This window comes from Coffea arabica, chromosome 5e (assembly GCF_036785885.1).
Source record: "Coffea arabica cultivar ET-39 chromosome 5e, Coffea Arabica ET-39 HiFi, whole genome shotgun sequence".
In the NCBI taxonomy this organism is placed as follows: domain Eukaryota; kingdom Viridiplantae; phylum Streptophyta; class Magnoliopsida; order Gentianales; family Rubiaceae; genus Coffea; species Coffea arabica.
Window position 1 is genome coordinate 45457237 of NC_092318.1, and position 24281 is coordinate 45481517.

The window sequence follows — 24281 nt, forward strand, 5'->3', positions numbered from 1 at the left end:
TTACCTATTAACAAATGAGTTTGCGTATGTAATTTAATTGGATTCAAATGAGTGACCAAATTAACCCATTAATTAGTGGGTATGAAATTGACAGATTTGGATTACTTATTTTGACTTAATTAAATTAGACATAGATTCAAACTCAATCATTAGTGGGTAAATCTAAATTACTCTAATGATTATATTCTAAATTTTGCAAAGATGTATTCATCGTTTTTTCTCTTCTTTAATTCTATTATTTTATTTTTTAAAATTTATCTTACTTCCTCCATTCCTTTCATAAAAGTTTAATAAATTTCGTGAATGTGAATTGATTGTTTGCATTAATACCTAAATTATTTTTAGATTGTAGTAAAGTGGCAAAATTTGAAACTCACTATGATGACCATTTTAGGCTCCTCTATGTAATTTTTTTGTTTTTTCTCTTTCTTTAGGTAAAAATTGATTTATTAACTTGATATGTTGATATGATTTACTATTTTGTTGCTAAACAAAATGCGGATGAAAAAGTAAATAAAATTTAGCAGTGGACCATGAATGGGTGATTGGATAATCCAAACCCATATAAAACTATATGCATTGACACTCGTCTATTTTGAACCATTAACTAAGTAGGAATGTATATATGTTAACCTAATTATAACTTGTTCTAATTTGATAATTCTCCCCTTATCTTTACCTTCTCTAATGCTACAGCCCTATCTTTTTAATCCTTTCACTATTTAGGATTCATCATCTCACTTTTTAAGTGTTTTTGGACACATAAAAAGTTAGAATTATTTCTCCAAGTTGCTGCCTCATTTTTAAGTGTTTTTAATCAAATAAAAAGCTAGAATTGCAATCATCGAGAAAAAGTAAACTTTCGGATGTAAATTTGGTGAAATACAACCTTTTTATCAAAATTTTGCTAAAATACCACCAAAAGCAACCTTCTAGATACACCTTTATTAATTTAAAATTCATACATAAATTTTTCTTTACATGCACTTTTTGGTGTACATGTGCTAAGTGAAAAGTCATCTAGATGCTTGCACGATATTAATATTGAGTTTATTCTACGTGCAAATAAAATGTCATAATTTTTATTTACATACTCCAATTTAATGTTAGAGCATAATTTCAACATTCAAATTTTAAAACTTTAAAAAAACAACCTACTGAATAAAATCCAACATAAAAATTATAAAAAGCAAACCTATTAAAGTGCCCTAAGCTTGTTGAATATAAAAGAAAAAGGATAAGTTTAAGACTGCAAGAAAATTGATTTAGTAATTGTAACATAAATTATTAAAAAAATAAGAGTAATCGAGTATATCATTAGAAGATGTTGACAAATTATTATTGTACCCAAAAGGAAAGCGATAAAAAATAATTGGGTGAATAACTAAAAAAATAGGACTAATCATATTATCTCAAGGATTTGGCTAGATAAATTAATCCTCTTTAATGAAGGAATAAAAAAGGCTAAAGTGATAAAGATATAATAGGGTGAATAATTTTAAAATGAGACTAATCAATTATCCCTGAGAATTTTGGCTTGACAAATATATTTTATTTAATTAAGGAGTAAAGAGGACCTAAATTGTAAATAACAAACTATAAACGGTTTATGAAGGGGATAGTGGGAAAGTTTTAAAATTTAAATTTGACTAGTGATAGAATTAGTTATAACCCACTATTTTAAAGTTTTTAATTAGATTTTATGTATTAAAATAAATACAAAAATTTAGAAAAAAGAATGGGAAGTTTGGAAGTCATTGAGAGAATCTCTGCTAAAAACCTCTCTACAATACATATAGATATAGATTCTTGTTGGTATTAGTTGTGGTTTCTGTGCGTGATTTGGTAATTTAGTCCTCATGGATTGTGTTGTTGACATATTAAATCAAGTCTCAAAGTAGAGGTTTCTATGTTATCATTTAGTAGTAATATTTTAGTTGAATCAAGTAGTTTTTAGTAATTAATTAGAGTCAAATTATGGTAGTTTTTATTATTTAGAAATTAGTATTTTATTAAAAAATTTCTTGTGTGGTTGTAACTTATTTACCAAGTCATGTAGTTTATAGGGAGTGATGTTATTGGTTGAGAAGAATAAAATTTGATAAACTTATTATTGTAGTGTGTGATTGATATATTATTGTTCGTATTATTTCTCTTTTTCCATACATACTTTGCATGTGTGTAAAATTGTCTCCCATATATCTCATTTTACATCTTGTATCAAAACTCTAGATTCAAGAAATTAATCCTAGGATGCCTGTGAATATTGATGAATTGTCTCAACTGCAAGATTAGTTTTGGATATTTTTTGCTCTCAGAATTAGAGCATAAATTGCTAGGAAGAAATCAGTTGATCGAGTTGGACCACAAGACCAGTCATGAAGTATCCAGTTACTGAAAGTTGGTAAAATAAACCAAGTCTAGAAGTTTCTATTTATTTATTTACTAGTTTTATTGGCGTCAGATTTTTAGTAGTCGTGTGATTTACAAATTTGATTTTTATTTGGTAATTTCTTATATAAATGATTTCTTTCCCACTAAATCTGGTAGATTATAAAGAGAACATTATTTAGAGTGTTTTCTTAATAGAGTTCAAAACAGTTTGTAAGGCTATATTGTGGAGTGACTTTCTTTCATTGTCTGATATTTCAATAGTGTTCTGAGTTGAATTTATTTTTTTTTTCTACGTATATAGATTATTTCACCCTTTAATTTTATAGCCCTACACACATCAATCATTATTACAACCCTAAATTTGGGTTCTACATGTGTTGTATTAGTAAATGATGTATCTAAAGATCTCTTTCTCTGGTTCGTTCGTGTAAGTGTAAGAAACAAAAAAAAAAAAAAAATAGTCAGATTGTGATTAAAAGTCCTCGAAGTTACGTCCCTTCATTTCTTAGTTTCTGGTCTCGGAAACTCTGTCTTTTCTTGCATAATTGATCGGGATAATATCAGAAACGTTCCTTAAGTTTCTCCTAATATAACTTAGTACCCCCAAGTTTTTAAAACTATCATTTATCTACAAAAGTCACTTTCTTCTCTTTCTCCTTTTTTCAACATTCTCTCTTACTCATTTTTTTTGAATGACTATATGATTTTTTTTTTGTAAATTATAGTAAATTGAATGTTGTTCATCTTTTACTTTTTGTGATTGTGATAGAGTGGGGTATGATTTCTTTATTTATTTTGAGTTGATTTTTACAATGATTAGTATGATTTAAAGGCTTGGATACGGGTTGAGAAGAAGTTGGAAAAAAATATAAGGTTCATAAAAAATTAGTGTTGAGCATATAGAGTTAAATTAGTGCTAGTATATTTCTTTAGAAATGTCTTTTTATTTTTTAAATTTATATTTTATGAACTATAGCATTGTAACGTGGTAGTACTACTGCAGATTGTTTTTTAGGCTTGGTTTAAATTTTCAAATCCAAACTCTGTGAAGGAATCACCAGTTTAGGTTGATCCTATATTTTGTATGATCCATGCTCAATTCGGGATCTAGTCCCAAAACGTATCCAAACCCATGTATATCTATTTACTAGCTTTATGTCTGGTGCTATGCATGGGAATTATGAATGGTTAAAAATAATTTAAATTTTAAGATGAAGTATTTAAAAGTTGGCATTATTTGTTTGTAGAATTTGAAAAGATTTGGTAAAAACTCTAACACACACATAACACATTAGAAACTGACACTTGGTTTGCTTGTAAAAACCTTCTAGAAGTTGTCACATGTAGGCCTGTCAACGGGTCGGGTCTAGACCCGGATCCGGACCGGATCCGTGAAATTATTGCGGGTATGGGTAGGGATTTAATTCCGTTTCCCGGATCCGGATCCGGATCCGTTTTGTCAAACAAAAAACGGGTCGGATACGGAATATAGTATTCCGACCCGTATTAGACCCGGATCCGGATATAAATGAATTAATAATTTAAAAAATATATATTTATCAATATAATTTGATTAGGGTGATGTATTTTAATAAAGTTAATTTGATTTCTTTTCTTATTTGGTTTTTTCTTTGCATTAGTTAGAAATTAGTTTACAAATATATTTTTTTCTCATTTTTATTAGAAATTATAAATTTTGGTAAATTTGTTCGGGTAGACCCGGATCCGGATCCGGAACATAGGATAAAAGACCCGTCGGGTAAACGGGTTGGATCCGGATCCGGCATAGTAATTCGGGTCCGGGTCCGGAATAATGAATTCCGGCCCGGACCCGGCCCGTTGACAGCCCTAGTCACATGACCTATTAGAAAATGACGCTTGGTTCGCTTGTGAAAACCTTCTAGAAATGTCAATACATTGAAGGTTCAATATTGAATATATATAAAATCTTTCAAGCAAAAAGAATAATTTGACAACGTTTCATACTTTAAGTTCATGATTTTTTGTATGCAACATTCTTGTATGCAAACAAATGCAACATAACATTATTTCTCTCCTTCGTAGTTTTTGCGTTTATAAATGCTTACTTGATTTTATCTTTATTTTTAAAAGGAATTTTCTAATGAGTGCATCATGGGCGCCCGTTAAGACATTAACTTATCATGTGAATATGCACAATCATAACTATTGCACTGTTGCATTTAAAACACTTTCTAAAATAATATAAAAAATAAAAAGAAAAATTAACACTTGAGATACCTCTTAATGAATGTTTAGTGACACCTAGTAGCTAAAACGGGGGTAAAAAGTTAACCTTTTTTATGGGATATTTTATATCGGGTACTCAAAATAGGACTCTTTAACATACCTAAATTATCGTGTGAATACACGGAAATGGGGCAGTATGACCGTCCCTGAACGGTTAATGGCCATGATCTGGTCTCAAAAATTTGTACGGTTGAAATCACAAGTTGTAACTCGATTTCCACGCTATGTGTGGGACTCACAAAAATTTGCTCTAAAGTTACGCGATGTGCAAAAAAAGTTACGCGATGTACAAAGAAAGTTACGCACAGTTGAAAATGGGCAAAACCGTCCGTGCTGTCAGGGATTGAGTGGCATAATCTGGAATTGGGAAGAATACAGCCCTGGCGAGCTGAAGAAGATTGGGGGAAAAAAGAGGGAGAAGAAGGAGGAGAGGAAGGGGAAGTCTCAGAGAGAGGGAGAGAGATCGGAAAGAGAAAGAAAGGAGCTAGAGAGGAAAAATGATAATTCTGTTATTATGCTTACATGGATTCTCTCTCCAATCAGCTTTATACAATTCAGCTGAAATAACCTCCCTAACTAACTCAGCTACCAATCACGTGTTCCTATAACAACTCTTACATTTGCTAAACGACACCGTCCTACTTAAATCTCATATTACTTCATTTGCTCCATACGTCATCGTTTCTTGCCTTACATTTTTGTTGACCTGACACGTGCCCCTTGTCCTGAATACACAATATCATAATTATTGCACCCTTGCATCTAGACACTTTTTGTAATTAATTACACATTTTTAAAAGCTGGCACTTGAAACTCTCCTTATCTTAAATCTAACTAAAGGACCAACATATATACAGTATTGCACTTTACGAGTTGGGTGACATGATTGATGTAAAAGATAAGAAATAGTGACTAAACCATGTAACTGAAATAGTTTAAAAGAAATAGCGACAATTAATCGTAAACTTAATCTACTTATCATATTCAATACGTGCATCCTATCATCATTTCTCTCCTCTAAGAGTCTCCTATTTTTCTAAACACCTAATTTTAGCTTTAAACTCAAAAAGTTATTTTTTCTGTTTTAATTGTTTTTTTCAAATCTTTCTTTTTTTCTTGCAGGAGCTTTTAAATTCGGATTACGATCATGAAAATCTGAGTAGCTGAGAGCAACTTGAATCAACTGCAATCGATAACACGAAACAGCACCACTAATAGAGATACCTCTGGTTGGTGGAGCATTTCATGAATGATGACAAATTATTGTAGTAATTGGTTTCTCACCATATGCATATATGCCCTTAGCATCGCACACTCAGAATTACTACCGGACAAACTAATTTTCAAATAGATGCAACGACTACATTGATTTTCTGGCAGTATTTTGGCCCAAACTCATTAATATTAAAGGTGTGAAGGAAAAACCAATAACACTTAAAGACGTCTTTTTTGGAAAAATAAAATACTCTGTTTTGCATAAGAAGAGAGATAGTAAGTGAGATGAGAATGTTTGAATTAGCTTCCAGCAAAGCACATCCAAATATTTTTAAAAAAAGGGAAAGAAAATATTTTGGACACGGTTTAGTTGGATATATCTAAGCACCCAAGAAAAATGAGTTTTTGAGGTAATTAATCACGAAATAGGAACAGCATCCAAAAAAAATTCCAATACTTGAAAAACCTATTACAATACACATCATTCCATCAAAAGAATAGCAATCCCTACTTATATTTGGTGCAACTAGTTGGCAAGAAGGAGAGCTTCTTGTTTACAAGATCATATCCAATAAGATGATTTATCTGCAACACGTTCCCAAAAATTGCAATACCATCAGTTGGAACTATAGCCAAACAAACTATCCCCTTAGACACTTCAAGAAATGTACCATCTGGAGGTAATTTTATATCAGCATTAGCAAAGTGAGCAACAATTTTGGGAATCTTGAGACGTTTTTCAACCTTATAGCAAAGGCTAAACTGACCTCCTGGATCAGAAACCCGTGTACCCCTTGTTATTTTGATAACTTTAGCTTCCAATCTTTGGTAAAAGTCCTGAAGCACAAATGTTAGCGTTGTTCCAGAATCAATAATAATGTTACCCCCCGGAAAATCATTAGGGGAAGAATTGTCTGGCTTGGACAAACCATCATATGGAATCCTTGTATTTCCAACGCTGAAGCCTGTTAAATTGAGATAGTAGAATGTATCTGTATACTGCTTGATCAATGGAGTCGAAAGAACTCCAGGGCCTGAAACAACAGCATTGCTACCGAAATTGATCTTACTTGAAAAGTTCGAATCTCTGGGAACCAAACAGTATGAAAATTTACCACCAATTGATCCATTCAATTGCTTGATAATCGACAATGCTCCACCACCTAGACCGACTATCCCAGACGAAGTTTCCTGGAAGATGCCACCACTTGCTTGCCCGCAACCAAAAGCAACATTTGGGATTGATACATTTCTGGTAGAGCAGGATTCAAACGTAAAAGTTTCTGTAGAAAGATCCCCATTACTAAAAGAACCGTCTCCATAAGAAACTCTATACCCACATTTATTTCTAAAATCACAAAATGTAGTTCCAGGATCAGAGCACAACGGGGAGTTGCATGACAAATGTCGATAAGTTGTTGTTTTATTAGGATCGAAAAGAGGGGCGTCTTGCTTGTAGCATCGTTTGCAGGGCTTGCATTGTATCCATGTAAGATCGCTGCCTGTGTCAGCAATGGCTAGGAAATCAACCGGTGGGGTTCCGATGGTTACTTTAATCAGATACTCCCCACCGGCGGATGTGATGTGGGATTGGATTGGAGCAGAAGAAGAATTTGACGAATGCTTGGAACGAGATTGGGAGACTCTTTTCTTGAAATACTCGGCTCGAGCGAAGGAACGGTGAAAAGATTTGTTAAGCATTTCAAAGAAGGAGTTGGAGGGATTACGCAAGGGGGATTTTGGAGAGTCTCGATGTATGAGATGAGTAGAAAAACCACCATCTTTTCCTTCAATGAGTGGATAAAAGAACAAATTGATGAAGACTAAAAGGGACAACTTAGAAAACATAGAGAAAACTGGAAAATTTGCAGCCATGGTTGGGAAAACTTGAGACTGATTGATAGCTAGAGGTATCTGATACCTCGGGTATAAATTACGTGAAAAATGTCGTCTTATATATAGTCAGTAATGTATTAGCAATAGCCAGCATTACATATAAATGCATACATTTAATTATTCCTACAAAATACTCCTAAAACATCTATCAACATGACTCTTAATTTTTTACGTCCTTACTCAAGTGGGACTGTATCCAAAGATTTTGTGTCATTAATGCATTCAATTATAAATTACTACTTACCATAATTAATAAAATACATAACGGGTATCATATGGAGTATTATATTTACCCATATTATGCAAATTTTTTTTTAAATGCACGATTGAAAATTCAGCGCAAAAGTATGAGTTCAGTAAAATTATATATATAAATTTTTACGTGAATAGAATGAATATATTTGAAGGTTGCAAAACTCAAATACAGCAACAGTTGTTATAATTTTCAAAATTATGCCACATTAATACCAATTTTAACTCTTATCCTTGTATGTGAGACATCAAATTAATTAGAATTTAATAACCATATTAGTTTTATATGCTTAATTATATGGAAACTAATATATATATATATATATATATCTTTGTTTTTTAGTGTATAACTCAAAGGATATGTCATTTTCTTATATAGAAAATTTAAAGGGCAAATTCCACTTTACCCCCCTGTGGTTTAGCATTTTTTCACATAACCCCCCTATGGTTTCAAAAGCTATACATAACCCCCTTATGGTTTGGATTAAAGTGTCAAAGTAACGGAAATAGTTACTCGTAACGGCGTCACCTAAAATGTCAAAAATACCCTTATGTAAGGTTGAAATTTATGTATTAACCAAGGGGGGTTATGTGTATATTTTGAAAATCATAAGGGGGTTATATGGTAAAGTATTAAACCATAAGGGGGTTATATGGTAAAATATAAAAATCATAGGGGGTTAATGTATCATGTATTTATAAGGGTAATTTCGACATTTTTAGAAGTTCCGTTACGAGTGACTATTTCCGTTACTTTGACACTTTAATCCAAACCATGAGGGGGTTATGTATAGCTTTTGAAACCATAGGGGGGTTATGTAAAAAAAGGGTAAACCACAGGGGGGTAAAATGTAATTTGCCCAAATTTAAAAGTTTTTCAAAAATTGAAGCATAATTTGGGAATATAATAGGTCAAAAATTTATTAGGTGGTTTATACGGTTTCTTTAAAAGTACAAGTATTTTTCATAGTGTTTTTAAACTGTATGGAACACAATTTTTTTTTTTTGAATTATACATAGGAACATGTATATATTACATGTGTACAATACGAGTTTTTTTTCTTTTTACTAACTAGGCTACTAACCATTATTTTTATTCTTTCCTTGTCTCTTCTACTTTTGAATGATTCAAATATGTTCCCATAGATTTCAACGAGTGCCCACTGAGTGTTTGTTAAAATCTACTTCAGATGTCAAACTTTTGAAAAAACAAAGTTAATTAAGAAAATTATATAAATATAAAGGAGTGTAATAATTATTAATGTATGCATATAGACATATGATAGATTGGGTGTAGTTTAAGTACATTAACAAGTATCAATTGATCATCTGTTAGAAAAATTTATCAAATAAAAAAAATAAGTTGAATGTGAAATAGACTCATAACATAAAAGATTTCCCTACTGAATGTTACTCACTATTTATAGCATATAACAGTAGACATTTTTTTCCTGAGTGCAGTCCGTATTTATTATAGAATATGCATTCATCAACAGATGCTGTCCTAATTAAAAATTTAATGCTACAATGATCATGACGAGACGGACCCTTTAGCAACTCTTCCCTTCATTGACATCCACTCCCTTTACTGTCACAGTGCCACTAAGGCCCAATGAATTGCCACTAAGCTATCATTGCAGAGTTCGAAACCATAAAGAATCCTCACAGAAAAAAAGTATTTTTTTTTAAACCTCAAATGTCTTTAACAAGCAACATGCCAATTATCAATAAATCCCACCAAGAATCCTTCATTTTAAAAAACCAATTGCTTCTGCATTAATTGTCAAATTTGATGTATGCACCAACAGAACACATAAATACTAAAATAAAAAATAAAAAATATAATAAAACAACAAATATAAACAATAAAATTCTGACATGTAAAAATGTAATATATATTTTCATTCATTACAAATGGAGTCCTAGAATTAATTTTATCCATCTAAATTTAAATAAAATCCATATCAACCATCAATTGTACCATAGAAGTTGATCTAACAATTGTGGTATATACACAAACTGTTTCATTTGGTTACTAAACATGGTCTACTCATGATAGCAAACACGTACATCCCAATTCCATTTCTCTCCTCTAAAATGCTGCTGTTCTGAAATGATTATTTCTAACCAAATTCCATTTCTCTAAATGATTTTAGCATACCACAATTAAGAGGAAATGCATCACTATTTATTATGTTAAATTAAGATGAAAATGTTTTGAATCTTCAACCTAGGTATTTATGTATATTTTTAAATTATAAATTGGTAGTTTGCATCTAACATACTCAACATTGATAGCACAACGGCATTTTGAATTGGATTTTTGAATTCTGTCGAGTTCAAATCATTTTACAACTATTGAAGTAGTTCTTTGCCATCCAATTTCTTTGAAACTACCAGAATAAATCTATTATCTGCACAACTTTTTGTTTATTGTTTGGTAGATCACTTGCAAAGCTGTTTTCAATGCAATACAGTCGTGAAAAAACTTTATGGCTTCATATGGATTTACAAATTTAATGAAGGATTTGAAATTCACCCAAATCACTTTAGTTATTTGGATTCATTAAGAAGCATTTGACTTTGTAATTCACCAATATTAAAATATATATTAAATATTAGAATAATTGGTGATTTATAAATTTAAATATTTTTTAAATAATCTAAACAACTACAAGGATTAAAGAGAATTTCAAATTATTCGTCAGATTTTTGAACCCAAACACAGCATGAGTGAATGTACAGGGGTGAGGTAAACTGTTTTTTATGTTTTTGGATACTATAAAATCGCTTTTAGCAACTCCCTCATGTAATGTGTTTCACTTGTAGAGCCACAATAAAAGTATACAGGGGTGAGGTAGAGATAATGAGTAGATTTTTTGCAAATTAAAATATAGTTGCGGCTCCAAAGTATTCAAATTTAAAGGGCTTTTTGAAAATTTGTAGAATTTTAAGGATGAACAAGAGAATTATCTAAATCTTTGGATAAGAGTATCTGGACTTGGAGGAGCCCTTCCAGGTCCATCTTTGGTGCCCATCATTTCCCCTGAAACTATATAAGTTGGGGATGGCCTTAAAAATTATGCTAATTATGCTAAAATCTCTTTAAAAAATGTTCCACTTATACCTTGCCTCTACATTTTTCCTGAATGTTACCTATTTTGGGAGGCCTTTTGTATTTTGAAAATTATAAAGTACTTTTTAAGATATCAATTTTAGAACAATTTAAAATGTTTGATAAACAATTTTACAAAAAGTTCTTAGGATTACGACGATGCTCAAGTGAAGTTAGCACAATTAACTCTCTTAACTTGGCTTCTCTTTGATGTCAGGTTCAAAGTTCGAATCTAGAGTCTAGTAGTTGGGAACAGAAAGAATGTAAGGAAGGATGGGAGGGTTTTTTTTAAAAAAAAAAAAAAAAAAAAAAAACTTTGGGTTTCTTCCTTCATTTTGTACAACAATCAATCTTGGTACGTGCTTGTATCAAAAGTTATTTCGTTGACTCCCGGAAATCTCCCAATAGTATATTATTGTAATTCAAAGTTCAAACCAATAAAGACAAATAAGTTCTTGGAAAATTTGCAAACTCAGTTGTGCGAGCAGAGTACTGCTATTGAAAAATTGCTTTCCACAGAGTATTTGGGGTACGTATATGTCCCAGTACAAGATTCGGTCACAGGAATAACAAGAAATTTGCAAAGAAAACAAGAGCAACTTGATCTTGATTGATGCTCAACAGACACAACATAACCAGTATGTGTACAGAAGTAAAGGATTAAAAAAGAAAAGTAGAATGAAGTGGCTTCCCAACCAAACCAAACACACTTGAGAAGATCAATCATCCATCATGAAGTAAGGATCTTCAGATCAGTGTATTTCCCCTGCTTAATTGCTCTTCCTGAATTTCCTCCGATGAACTGGTACGGTTGGGACATTTAGACACCTCAATTATTTCAAGAGTTGATAGATTGTCCAAACAAGAAGGGATCTCCTCCAAAAACTTGCAGCTTTCCAGTACTAATTAAGAAAAAGAAAAAGAACAACTATTAAGAAAAAGAACAACTTGATCTTGATGCTAAACAGATACACATAACCCGTAGCAGTACATAAGTAAAGGACTTAAAAAACTTACTTGAGAAGATCAATCGTCCATTATGAGGTAAGGATCTTCAGATCGGTATATCCATTGCTTCTTTGCTCTTCCTGAATTTCCTCCAATGAACTGGTACAGCTGGGACATTTTGACACCTCAATTATTTCAAGGGCATAACTATTTCCCAAACAAGAAGGGATCTCCTGCAACGCTCCACAGCGATCCAATACTAGCTTCTGGAGACGAGGAAAATAGTACTGCTCCTCGTACTCATACTCGGAGGAGGCTGTCCACTTCACAATGTTCAAGGAAGCTAATTTCAAGAAACGAACTTTAGGGAACTTCTCTACTTCCATTTCCCATATTTCCCCCTCAAAGGCTTGTTTGAGTAATTTGAGCACCTCAAGATTGGGTAGATTTCCAATTGCTGCCATTTTGCTCCATGGCATGCGAAAATAAGATAGGGTCAATTTTTTAATAGTCAAAGGAAATTGGAAATCTAACTGATATCGGTCACCGGCGTAAATAACGCAACCCAGACTGAGTGATTCCAACTGACTTAGACAATTCATTGCTACATGATATTGAACACCTGGCTTGAGATTGACAGAGCATCTCAGCTTGCGGATATTTGGAAACTTTCTCAACAGTTTGCTGATGTTTTCCTCAGGATCGAGAGACAAACAGGACAAGAAATCTAAGTCAAGCAACTGTGACGAGTTGTCAAGATTGTCTCTAGGGAAAAAAAAACAATAATGCTTATCGACCTCATCAATTAGCTGCAAATGCCTTAGTTTCTTCAGGTTCCATATGGTATCTGGTAGTGAAACTGAACGATGAATTGAAGAATTTCGCCAAATCAAAGTTTCCAAGTTCGGGAGATTGCATACTGATGATGGGAGACTGATTTTACCTCGACCTAGAATCGCCAAGTAGCGCAAGTGAACAAGCAGTTCTACCTCTCTAGGAAAGGGGTCGAGTCCAATTTGGCTCAAATCTAACACACTAACAAGTTTCATGATGTGAAAAATGAATCGGAGGTCAAAACTAATACTGTCTTCATCGTGACTGAATAATAATAGACTGCGTATGGCAGGAGAAAATAACCTCAAGTTGTCAAAGTGCTCGAGCTTAGAATCAATAATGCATAAGCGGCGTAGGTAGCATGGCACAGTGAAAGCAGACAAGTCATCATACCTGCGTACCTGCTGCAAAAGCTTTTCTTCTTTGGCTTTTGTCACACAAAACTCATATAACAAATCGTGAATGCGACAAGCTTTGACCCCATCAATGGATCTTGGTTTCGAAACTATGACTAAGCTTCTGCTAATAAGTTCCATCAGGTAATCATTTGCCACATCCTCTGATCTCTTGGGATGAGTTTTTTGAACATATCCTTCAGCGACCCATAGAGAAATCAACCTCTTGGTATTGTGTTCATGGTCTTCTGGAAAGGCTGCAAAATAAAGAAAACATGCCTTCAAAGTATCAGGTAAATGTTTGTAACTGAGCTCTAATGTAGCGATACACTGTTCCGTACTAGAAACATTCCTCGAACTTAAACCTTCCACAGCTTCTTTCCAACCATTTGGGTCCATCCTTGAGAGAATCCCGGCAAGAATGACAACCGTAAGAGGTAGTCCTTGACACATTTCCACGACTTGCTGTCGAATTTCACATAGTTCTGGAGGAGCCAAATCTTGTCCAGGATATAACTTCCCTTTTAGCAAATCCCAGCTCTCATTAGGAGCGAGTTGACGAAGAGAATATGGTTCATGGTCGAGTTTGTCTTGCGGAGCAACACCACGGAGCCGACTTGTCAAGATAACTCTACTTCCATTTCCATCATCAGGGAATGAGGCTTCCAATCCGTTCCATGCATCAATGTCCCATACATCGTCCAAAACAATGAGATATCTGTTTTTCAGCAAACGTCTTTTGACTTGAAGAGCCAGATCTTCTTCACCCATCTCAAAAACATCCTCAGGAAGCTTGGACTCAATACAAGTCAAAATTTGAAGCAACAGATTTCTCTTGTGGTGTACTTGAGAAACAGTACACCAAGCCCGCTCATAAAAATGGGACTTCACTGAAGAATCATTGTACACTTTTCTAGCCAAAGTTGTCTTACCGCATCCCGGCATACCCACAATGGAAACAATTTTCACTTGTCGTGATCCATTTCTGAGTCCATTGATTATCGATGCCGTCTCATCCTCGAATCCCACCACCACGTCATTGACTATTGGCTTACTTCCCTGTTGTGGCATGTGATTGAATCTCTTCGTTACTTCCTTAACTTTTCCACCAAGTGTTCCGCTATCACAAATCTTCAAGGCCGCAGCTTTAATGATGTTCATTTCTTCTAAAATGGAATGAATGGACATTGAAGAAGAATCTAAGATATTTCCAGTTATTAAGGAATCAATAAGAAACTCTATCCTGTATGCCACCCCAACAATACGATCCCAAATTGCCTGGACCTCCTCATCCTCATTTTGCAGGCCCACAATTTTCCGCAGCAAAGAACGTAAACAAACAAGTTCTTCCTGGACTTTTTGAATTGGATGATCGATCAAAGCAATCGAGTCAGCCTCAGAACTTGTCACATCCATCATCTTTTCTAGAAGGGAATCAACAAAGCCCAGTCCATTGGTCTTAGGAAAATTGAATGATGATGATTCTGGACACTTCTCTGTGATTACTGCATCGATGAGCTTAATTATTTCGAATAACTCAGAACACACGATATCCATATCCTTGGCTTGTATAGCATCTTTGATTGCATTCAGAGAGAGTGGGGAAATAAAATCTCCTCCATAACATTTCACGACTCGAGTAGGATCTCTTACTTTCTCATCGAACTCCTTTGGCTTCTCCTTCAAAATGTTTCTCAAGGAGTCTAGCCCCTCGTAAAACATTTGTAGTTGACGCAAAATCACAGGACAAGTACCATGCTTTAGTATCTCCCAAAGATTACACAGGAGAGAATGGTAGAAGTCTCTCAATATGCGCTCATCTGTATCTCCGTATGATTGTCCTGATAATTTTGAAGCAATCAGGGCCTGGATACAAGTCTCAAGGACTTGCGGTTCAACAGGAATAATCTTCTGCGGCAGTTCCGAAATGCTTTCAACGACATCCTTGGGCAAACCCTTCTTAAACTGGCACTTATAAGAGAGGCGTGCTGCATTGATAGCCACAGCTTCAGTGTGAACCAACAAAGGTCCCAATTCTGTGTTTTCAACACCATACAGTTTGACAAAACGGATTAAGTTTTGCATGAACGCCAGCTTCTCTTCAAGGGCTTTAATTAGTCCAACTTCATGTGCCGGCGGCCACCATGACCAATAATTCACTAGATTCTCCAGAAGAGGATCCATGAATTCCATGAGGTCATCTTTTCGAACGAGCGAATTACTGGACTGCTGTGACGAGGAACCCAAGAAAATGACATACCATTCGCAAATTTCTTGTTCGAAGGATTCCATGTCTTTGTCTAAATCACGGAGCGCATCCCAAGGCTGATCAGAAGATTGGATCTCCTTTGCCTTGGGAATGGCATCTCCAATCCGAACTGCCAGAGCTTCTAGGCTTGCATGATGATTATCTGCCTGGTTCTTTTTGTTGTCAAATGGTAATTGCACATCATCGTTGCTGTATTTTCTCGCACACAGAAGAAATGTTCTCAGATGTCTTAGCTTGCGTCTCAGGTGATTCTGCGGCCATTTTGGAGATTTTGGACAATCGTTCTCCAGTGCTTGCAGATCATCCAAGATGGAAGGAATACAAGTGATACTAGTGGAGGCCATCTAATAAAAGGAAGATCAACAAGGGAACCGGAATGTATCGATCTCAATTTAAGAGATGAAACAGTTCTCAAATATGAAAGGAGACGAGAAAGATCTGCAAAACCTCAAAAACAAGTGCTCTCCTCTTTTCTGTACGTTGATTGCTAGTGTCCAGAAAGTAAATAACAAATAGTCATTGGATACTTCTTGGATGTTTGAAAGAAAAAAAAGGCCCCACTGCACATGCGTTGTCCACTAGTCCAACTGCTTGAATGGTACAAATAGAAGCTATGGTACAAATAGAGGTTTTAATGCTTTGGACTCTACTGATTTCCATGTTTATTGCCTTGCCATCAAACAACAGCTTTTCACATTGAGAGCTGTCTACAATGGCTTTAAGTAAAACGTGCACTTCCCTTAGTCATTAGTCCAAATGTTTGAATAATACAGCATTAATTACGCTCTTAACAATCTTTTAATACATCTAGCGGCACTAATTTCGAAACCGGGTTAATCGCATCATACTGCCAAATCATTTTGATTAGTCTTGCACGTTATTATAATTGCTTATGTCAATGAAGTAGGACTTTAATTTAATTTTGAGATTACAACAAGAATTCAATCAACAATCCATTTAATAAACTAGCAATAGTTCGCGTAATTTGCACGTGATTATATTAACTCAAATATAACATGTCTTATATTTTTTTTGTGAAATTTGATTGTTTACCTGATAATAAAACATGTCATATTTTCATTAACCAATTATTATTCCAAAGACCATCTAATTATGAACTCTTTGATAAATTACTTTTGAATTTATTTTGAGTTTTCTTTTTTTAATTTATGTCAATCTTTTTGGTAAATTATGGATTTAGCTTTGTTAAATAATTCCTAATTCAGTTATTTTTCACCAAAGTTGTTGTATACTCACAATATTTTTACCATAAAATCATAATATTATTATTTTTTAAATATTGTACAAAAATATTGCTAAACAGGAAATATATGCATACATGTCAAGTGAGAGCCTAGTAAATAGAATTCATAATTATTAGTAAAATAAAGACTTAAATCGAAAAATCAATTTCTAAAGGGGTATTAGAATAAATAAAATTGACTAGTTAGATTTTGTCATTCTAATTATTTTCACCACACTCACCCCTTTCTTTACCCTTTTGGAAAGCTCGTTTACGAACCAGCATCTAGACGTGCCTTTTCTTACTTAAAAATAAACCCCAAAGTTAAGTTTATGATGAAATCAACAAATTTTAAGAAATAAAAAAAATTGTATCAACATTTTAAATATTATTTTCCCTTGCTAAGACAAATGAAATGCAATTGTATAGTTAGAATGAATTAATTATTTAATAATAAAATATATGAATCGTACTCATGTCCAACTTCGCATGAACATTTTACTTTATATATTTCCAGTAGAACTTTTCACAAAAAAATTTTGTGAATTTGAATTGAATAATATGAGGCGCATTGTTGAATTTGGATTATTGACGTTTTTTTCTAAGTGTTATTGTGGTTGATAAGAATATAATGATTTATAAAGCTTAATTATCTTAAAATGGCTATTTAGTTTCAATTGATAGAAATAGTTGGATTCTTTTATTTTTGCTTTTCTTTTAGTATTTCTTTGTACTGATAGAAGGCACATAATTATGTACCTGTCTCATGATATTCATATCAAGATTCTCCAAATGAATATGGACTCTTTTCTTATTCCCTTTTGTTCTAAGAGCATCTATTTTTTTATACTAATATTTTTTTTACAATCTTAAAATTGTGGTTAATGAAATTGGTCAAACTATTTTGACTAAGAAATTGTTTCGAATAAGAAACTGCGATGCACATAAAAATTGGAGATGAAATGTAAGGGTCGCTAAATAATTTTAATAGGGAGCTTTTCATTTTAATTACCATTATTATTGAGATATATTCATTTGGAATGTTTCATATTTTAATTATTACGACAATTAAAATACAATAACTTGGGGTAATATGGAAACAAAATAAATTGGAATAAAAAAGTGCTTGCAACTTATAATGCCAAATCTCGTCATACTTTTAATATAGTAATAGTAATAGTAATAGTAATAGATAAAGAGAAAAATAACACAAGATAACACGTTTGACATTGGGAGGGACGGGGGGCATGGAACATTTTTTTTTCTCTTTATTGTATGAGATTATATCGTTTATCATCAAGATTTTTGGCATATATACACAGTGATTAGGTGACATCTATATTTGCAGGACAGCTAATGACTCTGACATCTTCGCAAGTGCAAGTGCAGCAGCAGCTGGTCCGAAGCAGAATTGTAGATTATTTTAAAAAATTATGGAGACGAGATCATTGAGGTAAGCGCAGCAGCAGCCGGCTTGAAGCAGAATTGTAGATTATTTCAAAAGATTATGCAGACAAGATCATTGATAGATTAAACCAAGAAAAGTGGTCTTACAACAATGACAATATGTCAATACTGAAACCTTTTTTATTCAATATATTATCAGTTTGCAACCTAATAAATTTTTTATTACTGTAATCAGACTGTTGTCAAGCAATTATTATGATTGAGAGAGACCATGCACCTGCACTCAATTTTAATTTCATTGGTTAAAGTGAAGGTTTCCTTGAAAGCTTTGTATCCGGACCAGAATTCAGCTTGGATGCCTTGATCTCAATATTTGTTTAGCATGCGCATTTCCTTTCAGACTCTCCAGTGGGCAAATGTTCACGTAACCAGCTCCATTTCAAATCACCGTTTATTTAGAAAATGCCAAAGAGAAAGACGAACTATTTTGAACCAGAAATGCTAAAGGAGAATTAACTCAATCAATTATCCCACCAAAATCAAACGTTTAATGTGCAACAAAAGTACAGTTTTGGTCCCCAATATTTAGTCCATCTAATATTTCGATTAAAACAAATTTGTCTTCAACGCAATTTAAGACAACTAACGAAAAATCACAATAAGTAATAGTCAAAATCAAATTATATTTTTGTTTAAATACACCAAATTTGCATGGGTATGTTGTTAATACCTCACAAATCCCTTTTATTCAACCAAGGATGGAACCGGGGGGGAGGGGGGGGGGGGGGCTGGGGAGGTGCAGCCCCTTCGCTCACTCCAACAACCCTCAAAACTTTCGGAATAATCCTAAAGGGACTAAGACATTTTATCTATGATAGATTAATCTCCTTCTCGGCTTCTCCTTCCCCTTCCCCGCCAACATGCATATCTGTTTCTAGTTCCTCTTAATTACTCTTCAGACATTTATCTATTTCTTGTCCCCTTTAATTACTCTTTTTATAAGACTATTATACCCAACAAACTCTTATTTCCTTCTGGTATTAGTGTAGCATGAGTACAAATGGACTTATAAATGAATCGAATCGAACTTTTGACCTATTATGTTCGATTCAAAATATTAGATAAATTTAAATTTGAGCTCGAATTCTATACGAGTTCTAAATTTGAGATCAAGTTCAATTCGATATTATATTATTTCCTCCTCTTATTATAGTGTTTGAACTTAAACTTGTCAAAAATCCACCCTCAAATCGAGCCCTTAATGTGTTGAGTTCAAACTATTTGTTAAATGCTCAATTCATCCACAGCTTACAACAAAAAATATAACAACTAAAAAAACCCTACATAAAAGTAAACACGGAAATAAAAGGTAATAGAATTCACTTGAATTAAGAATGTACGAGGATTATTTTAAAAATACCAAGTCACAACTTTTTATCTAGCTTCTCAAGGCTCGACTCTTTCTAAGCTCCGTTATCATGCTTCAAGCATCAACTGTTCTCAAACTCCAGATTTTATTTTTATTTCCTTCAAACTTTCTTGTATTATATTTTAAATTGTATTATTATTTTTGAAATAGTTATTTTTATTTTGAGTTTGTTGTTTTAGAATTACGTAATGATTATTGCTTCTATTAATGCTTTATATATATGCTACAATATGTGTTATTACTATATGTTGGATTTTTTGCCTCCCCTAAACTAAAGTTTTTGGTTCTACCACTGTGTTCAACAATATCCATTTAATCTCTTGTAGCATCATGTAAAGTGGAAAAATTGACCCCCAATAAGAAAAAAAGTATCTCCAAGCATTAGTTAATATTTAAGTACAACAAGTGTCTAACCACTTTATATAAATTAACGGGGGATTATGTGGCCAAATGCGAAGCCATAAGGGGAATAAGTGGCAATTCCATATTTTCACATATTCTACGTTTCTAGCTAGCGTGCATATAGGTTGATCACCGTGACTATAGTTGCTTTTTGTCTATTTTCGGCTTTACATGCAATCATAGACAGGTTAATTGGATATTTTAAATAATAGGAGGATTGTATGATAAAATGCGAAATTATGAAAGATAAAATTATTTATTCCATTCGTGTACATCTAGTCTGAAATTATGAAAGATAAAATTCTTTATCTATATATATATATATATATATATATATATATATATATATATATATATATATATATATATATATATATAATTTCCAGGCAAACTTTACAAGTTGAAGAAATGAAATTCTAAATGAAAACTGACATGGAACGCTACTGACTAATATATTATGGTAAATAAGATTTCATGTTAATACATGGTGAGATATAATTAGATATAAATTTTTTATCGCATAATATTTCTTTTTTTTGAAAGATTTATCGCGTTATACTTGCTTGCTTGCCGTGCATATTTTACTTTACACCAATTATTTCGGGGTTTTCCTTGAATTTTTCCATTTGCGCTTTATCTGATCCTATTCCAATTGCTATGTGGAAGGTTCTTGTCCATTTAAGTTGAATACTACTTGTTTTTGGCCAATTTACATGAAAAAAATTTTCATAAATAAATGTTTTTATTACTTGCACAAACATAGTAGAGTGTGTTATTTTATTGAATACACACATGAAGTGCGTCTTAATCATTTTTATATCTATACCTAATTCTACTCCTACATTATGGGAAAGGGATAGACTCAACTAGGTCATTGGGAATCAAAGAGGACTAAATTACATCTGAATCAGATGGGTGCCAAGGGACACTTTTTGGATTTGATAAAGTCACATATTAGTGGCAATTGATAGGAGGAAAGAGTCGAATTCTTAATTTCCCACCTCGTAAAAACCTTAAAAGCCTTCCTAATCTTGCCAAATGAGATCGGTTTGACTTGGATTGCCCATTTGAAATTTTTTGGATAGTCCATATTAAAGGCGATCTCATTCGTCAAAATGAGGGCTGTGTACTAACTACTAACCCCTAATAGTGACATCAATGACATCAAATGATTTTATTCTCTACAAGTTTGGGAGATGATATCCTTGTTTCTTCCAATTCATTAGCACCATGTACAAGTATAATATAATGAAGCTGAATTTCGTTTTAGATACAGGAAATGAATTTTTTTAGTGGTATCTTGAATTAATTTGTAATTGGTATTCAAGAAATTGTTCAAATATGACAAAGACAAACTAACTTTTATTTTAGGCTGCAAACTTATATACATGTAAATTCGAAATGATTAAGAAACTGTAGCTGCAAACCTATAAAAAAAAAACTTTTTAAAGGTTTTTTCCTGAGATTTATTGCAATTCGATCAGGAAATGGATCCAGCCAGCTAAACAGCAATGCAACAAAGTATTAAAATGTTGGGTTTCTTAATTCTTTACCTATATGAGCTAATGATCTAATTGTACAACAAAACAATTAGCTCTCTTAACTTGGATTTTTCTCGATGTTAGATTTAAGATTCGAATCTTGAACCTAATAATTGAGAGTGGAAAAGATATAAAGAGGAGTTAAAAAAGAGAGAAATTTTCTTAACTTGGGTTTCTTCCTTAATTTTGTACAACGATCAATTTAATATGTGCTGAATATTAGAAGTTATCATGTTACCTACCATAACCCCCCCCCCTCCCCAAAAAAATGGTACATAATTGTACTTCAAACCAAAAAAGATAAATAAGTTCATAGAAAATTCAAAAACTTGGTTGAGCAATCAGAGTATTACTAACCACTGGGTTAGACCAATGGTTAGAGAATGGCTATTAGAATCTTCTTAGTTGTCAAGTTCAATGTTTGAATCACATGCTTCTTAATTATGAGTGAGAAGGATGTGGGAAAGAGTGGGAGGGTAAACAAATTTTTTAAAAAAAAAAAACAGAGTATTACTTTTAAAAACTTGCCTTCCACATGGTATTTAGATCTGTAAGGAGGGAGAGTGAATCAACCGGAAGCTAAAAAATTACTTCAAGTCACATTACATGATGCTACTATTAAAAGGCCCATGTCCTTCCTTATTAAGTTTTATTTTGATTTGGAAGTTGTCTGGGTGATCCCTTTCTTGTTATGCTGAAGCCTTTCTTGAACTGATCTGCTCTAATCCCTCCCATTTTTTATTTTTTTGGCGAAATTCATTCCAATATTGTTAAGTCCTATCTTGAATTGGGTTTTTTTTTTTTTTTTTTTTTTGCACAAGAATTGCATCAAATGCTCAGACAAAGACGAGCTTTACTTTAGCCTGCACATCTACATCCCTGAAATTTCAAAATGTAGTATAATATTGATTTAATGATTGTGCCTACAAACCTGAAATCTTTATAGGTTTTCTTCCAAGACTTATTTCAAATTTTGAATGGGGGAAGAGGTCAGTTTTTGCCTGATCTATAAAACAATTGTAATTGGATCAAGAAATGGATTCCAGTAAACTGCTATACATAACAGGTATTAATATGCTGAGTGCTTGATTTTATACCTGATTGATTATATGGTTTAATAAAGTTCTACTTGGAGTCAGAAAGATCAGAAATTGTAATCGAAGATTATGGAAAAGAACGAATAAATTGTTGAATTCTAGAAAATATGGGATGTCAATGGCATTATTCTACTCGACGAACACATTTAATTGAATCTATAGATTGAACAAAACAGTAGTTGATATGCAACTAAGCAGTATTACCTTCAAATAGGTGCAAAACATTCTGTGACTCTTATTTGAGATTGAACTCTAAAAACGTTACATTTTGGCGTTTTAATTTGCTTTTTCAAAATCTACTTTAGTTGCAAGTGTTTTTCAACTTTGATTATGATTCTAAAAATCAGAAGCAAAAGAGAACAATATAAATTAGCTGCAATTTTGATTATGCATATGCACCTCTAATTGGTGGTACATGTAATCACTGGGGTTGGCCTAATAGTCAGTAGCAGGCTCTTAAGGTTTTCTCCACTATTAGATTCAGGATTTGAATCATATCTATGGTAGTTGCGAATGGAAAGAGTGTTGCATATTACTGTAATTGCTTTTAATAATTCCACCATATGCTTATGCCTATCATATCAAACTTAAATTACTGCCACAAAAACTAATCTTCAATCAGATGCAGCCACACCATTGACTTTTTCTAGCGCTATTCTGGGCCAAACTCATTAATTCCAAAGGTATTAAGAAAGAAAATAACAGAAACACTTACTAATATATTATTTTTTGGAAAATTAAAGCATTTTCTTTTGCATGAGAGGAGAGAATCAGTAGTGAGATAAGAATATTTAAATTAGCATGTATCATTGTCCAGATACAACTGAATGCATGATTGTTCTAACTCTGATGGCAATCGATATTGTTTGCGGACTGGACTAAATTATTAAAGGACATCGTCCATATGAAATTTTGTGTTTACCTTTGTTTGAGTAAAAATTTATGCTCTTGTGTTTCAACACTAGACTTTGTATTGACTAGGCATTAGAAGGAATTAATCCCTCTATAAGGTATCGACTGAGGCATTCAAATTAGTCACTAGTTTTTTTTTTTTAGTGTAAGTGGAAGGTTTCGAATTCGAAACTTTTCGCTTATATCGTCCTTTCATATCACCCAACTGATCATCCCTCCTTCAAATTAGCCACTAGTTTATTTTCTGAATCGCACTCTTAATATCTGAATCCAACACAATAAATTTTTCATTTTGAAAGCTTCCAGATAGGAAATCTTTAGCGGATCTTCAAAAATCAAGAACTGAGATCATATAGCCACATGTTGTTATAAATCAAGACATCAGTACTTTCAAGCAGCCATAGCCACCAGCATTTTGAGTTCAAAACGACCAGGATAAATTCGATAGTTGCTATTCTACCAGGTGTCATTTCTCAACGTACTATGTTTTCACGCCAAATTGACAGGAGCATGGTGACCAAAAAATCTGGGTTAAAAAACGCCTATTAATATCATGTGATGGTGCAAATCAGAGTTTAATAACACTTATAGTTCGCGTGTAATACTCAGATTACAAAATGGAATTTAATAAATAAAAAAGATTAAACAGAGAATTAGTTGTTCT

General features: G+C 33.0%; 2 protein-coding genes across 2 annotated transcripts; both read right to left on the reverse strand.

Moving 5' to 3' along the window:
- Positions 1-6348: 6348 nt before the first annotated feature.
- On the reverse strand, positions 6349-7787 carry LOC113689022 (aspartic proteinase CDR1). Its single transcript, XM_027206854.2, has one exon. The coding sequence runs from the start codon at positions 7750-7752 to the stop codon at positions 6385-6387; it is 1368 nt and encodes a 455-aa protein (XP_027062655.2). The 5' UTR covers positions 7753-7787; the 3' UTR covers positions 6349-6384.
- Positions 7788-11630: 3843 nt separating this feature from the next.
- LOC140006597 (putative late blight resistance protein homolog R1B-16) lies at positions 11631-15096 on the reverse strand. The gene is made up of 2 exons (XM_072048765.1): positions 12158-15096; positions 11631-12042 (listed from the first exon to the last, which is right to left on the reverse strand). Exon 1 carries the CDS (start codon positions 15037-15039, stop codon positions 12178-12180), a length of 2862 nt encoding a protein of 953 aa, XP_071904866.1. The 5' UTR covers positions 15040-15096; the 3' UTR covers positions 11631-12042; positions 12158-12177.
- Between the last annotated feature and the right edge of the window lie 9185 nt (positions 15097-24281).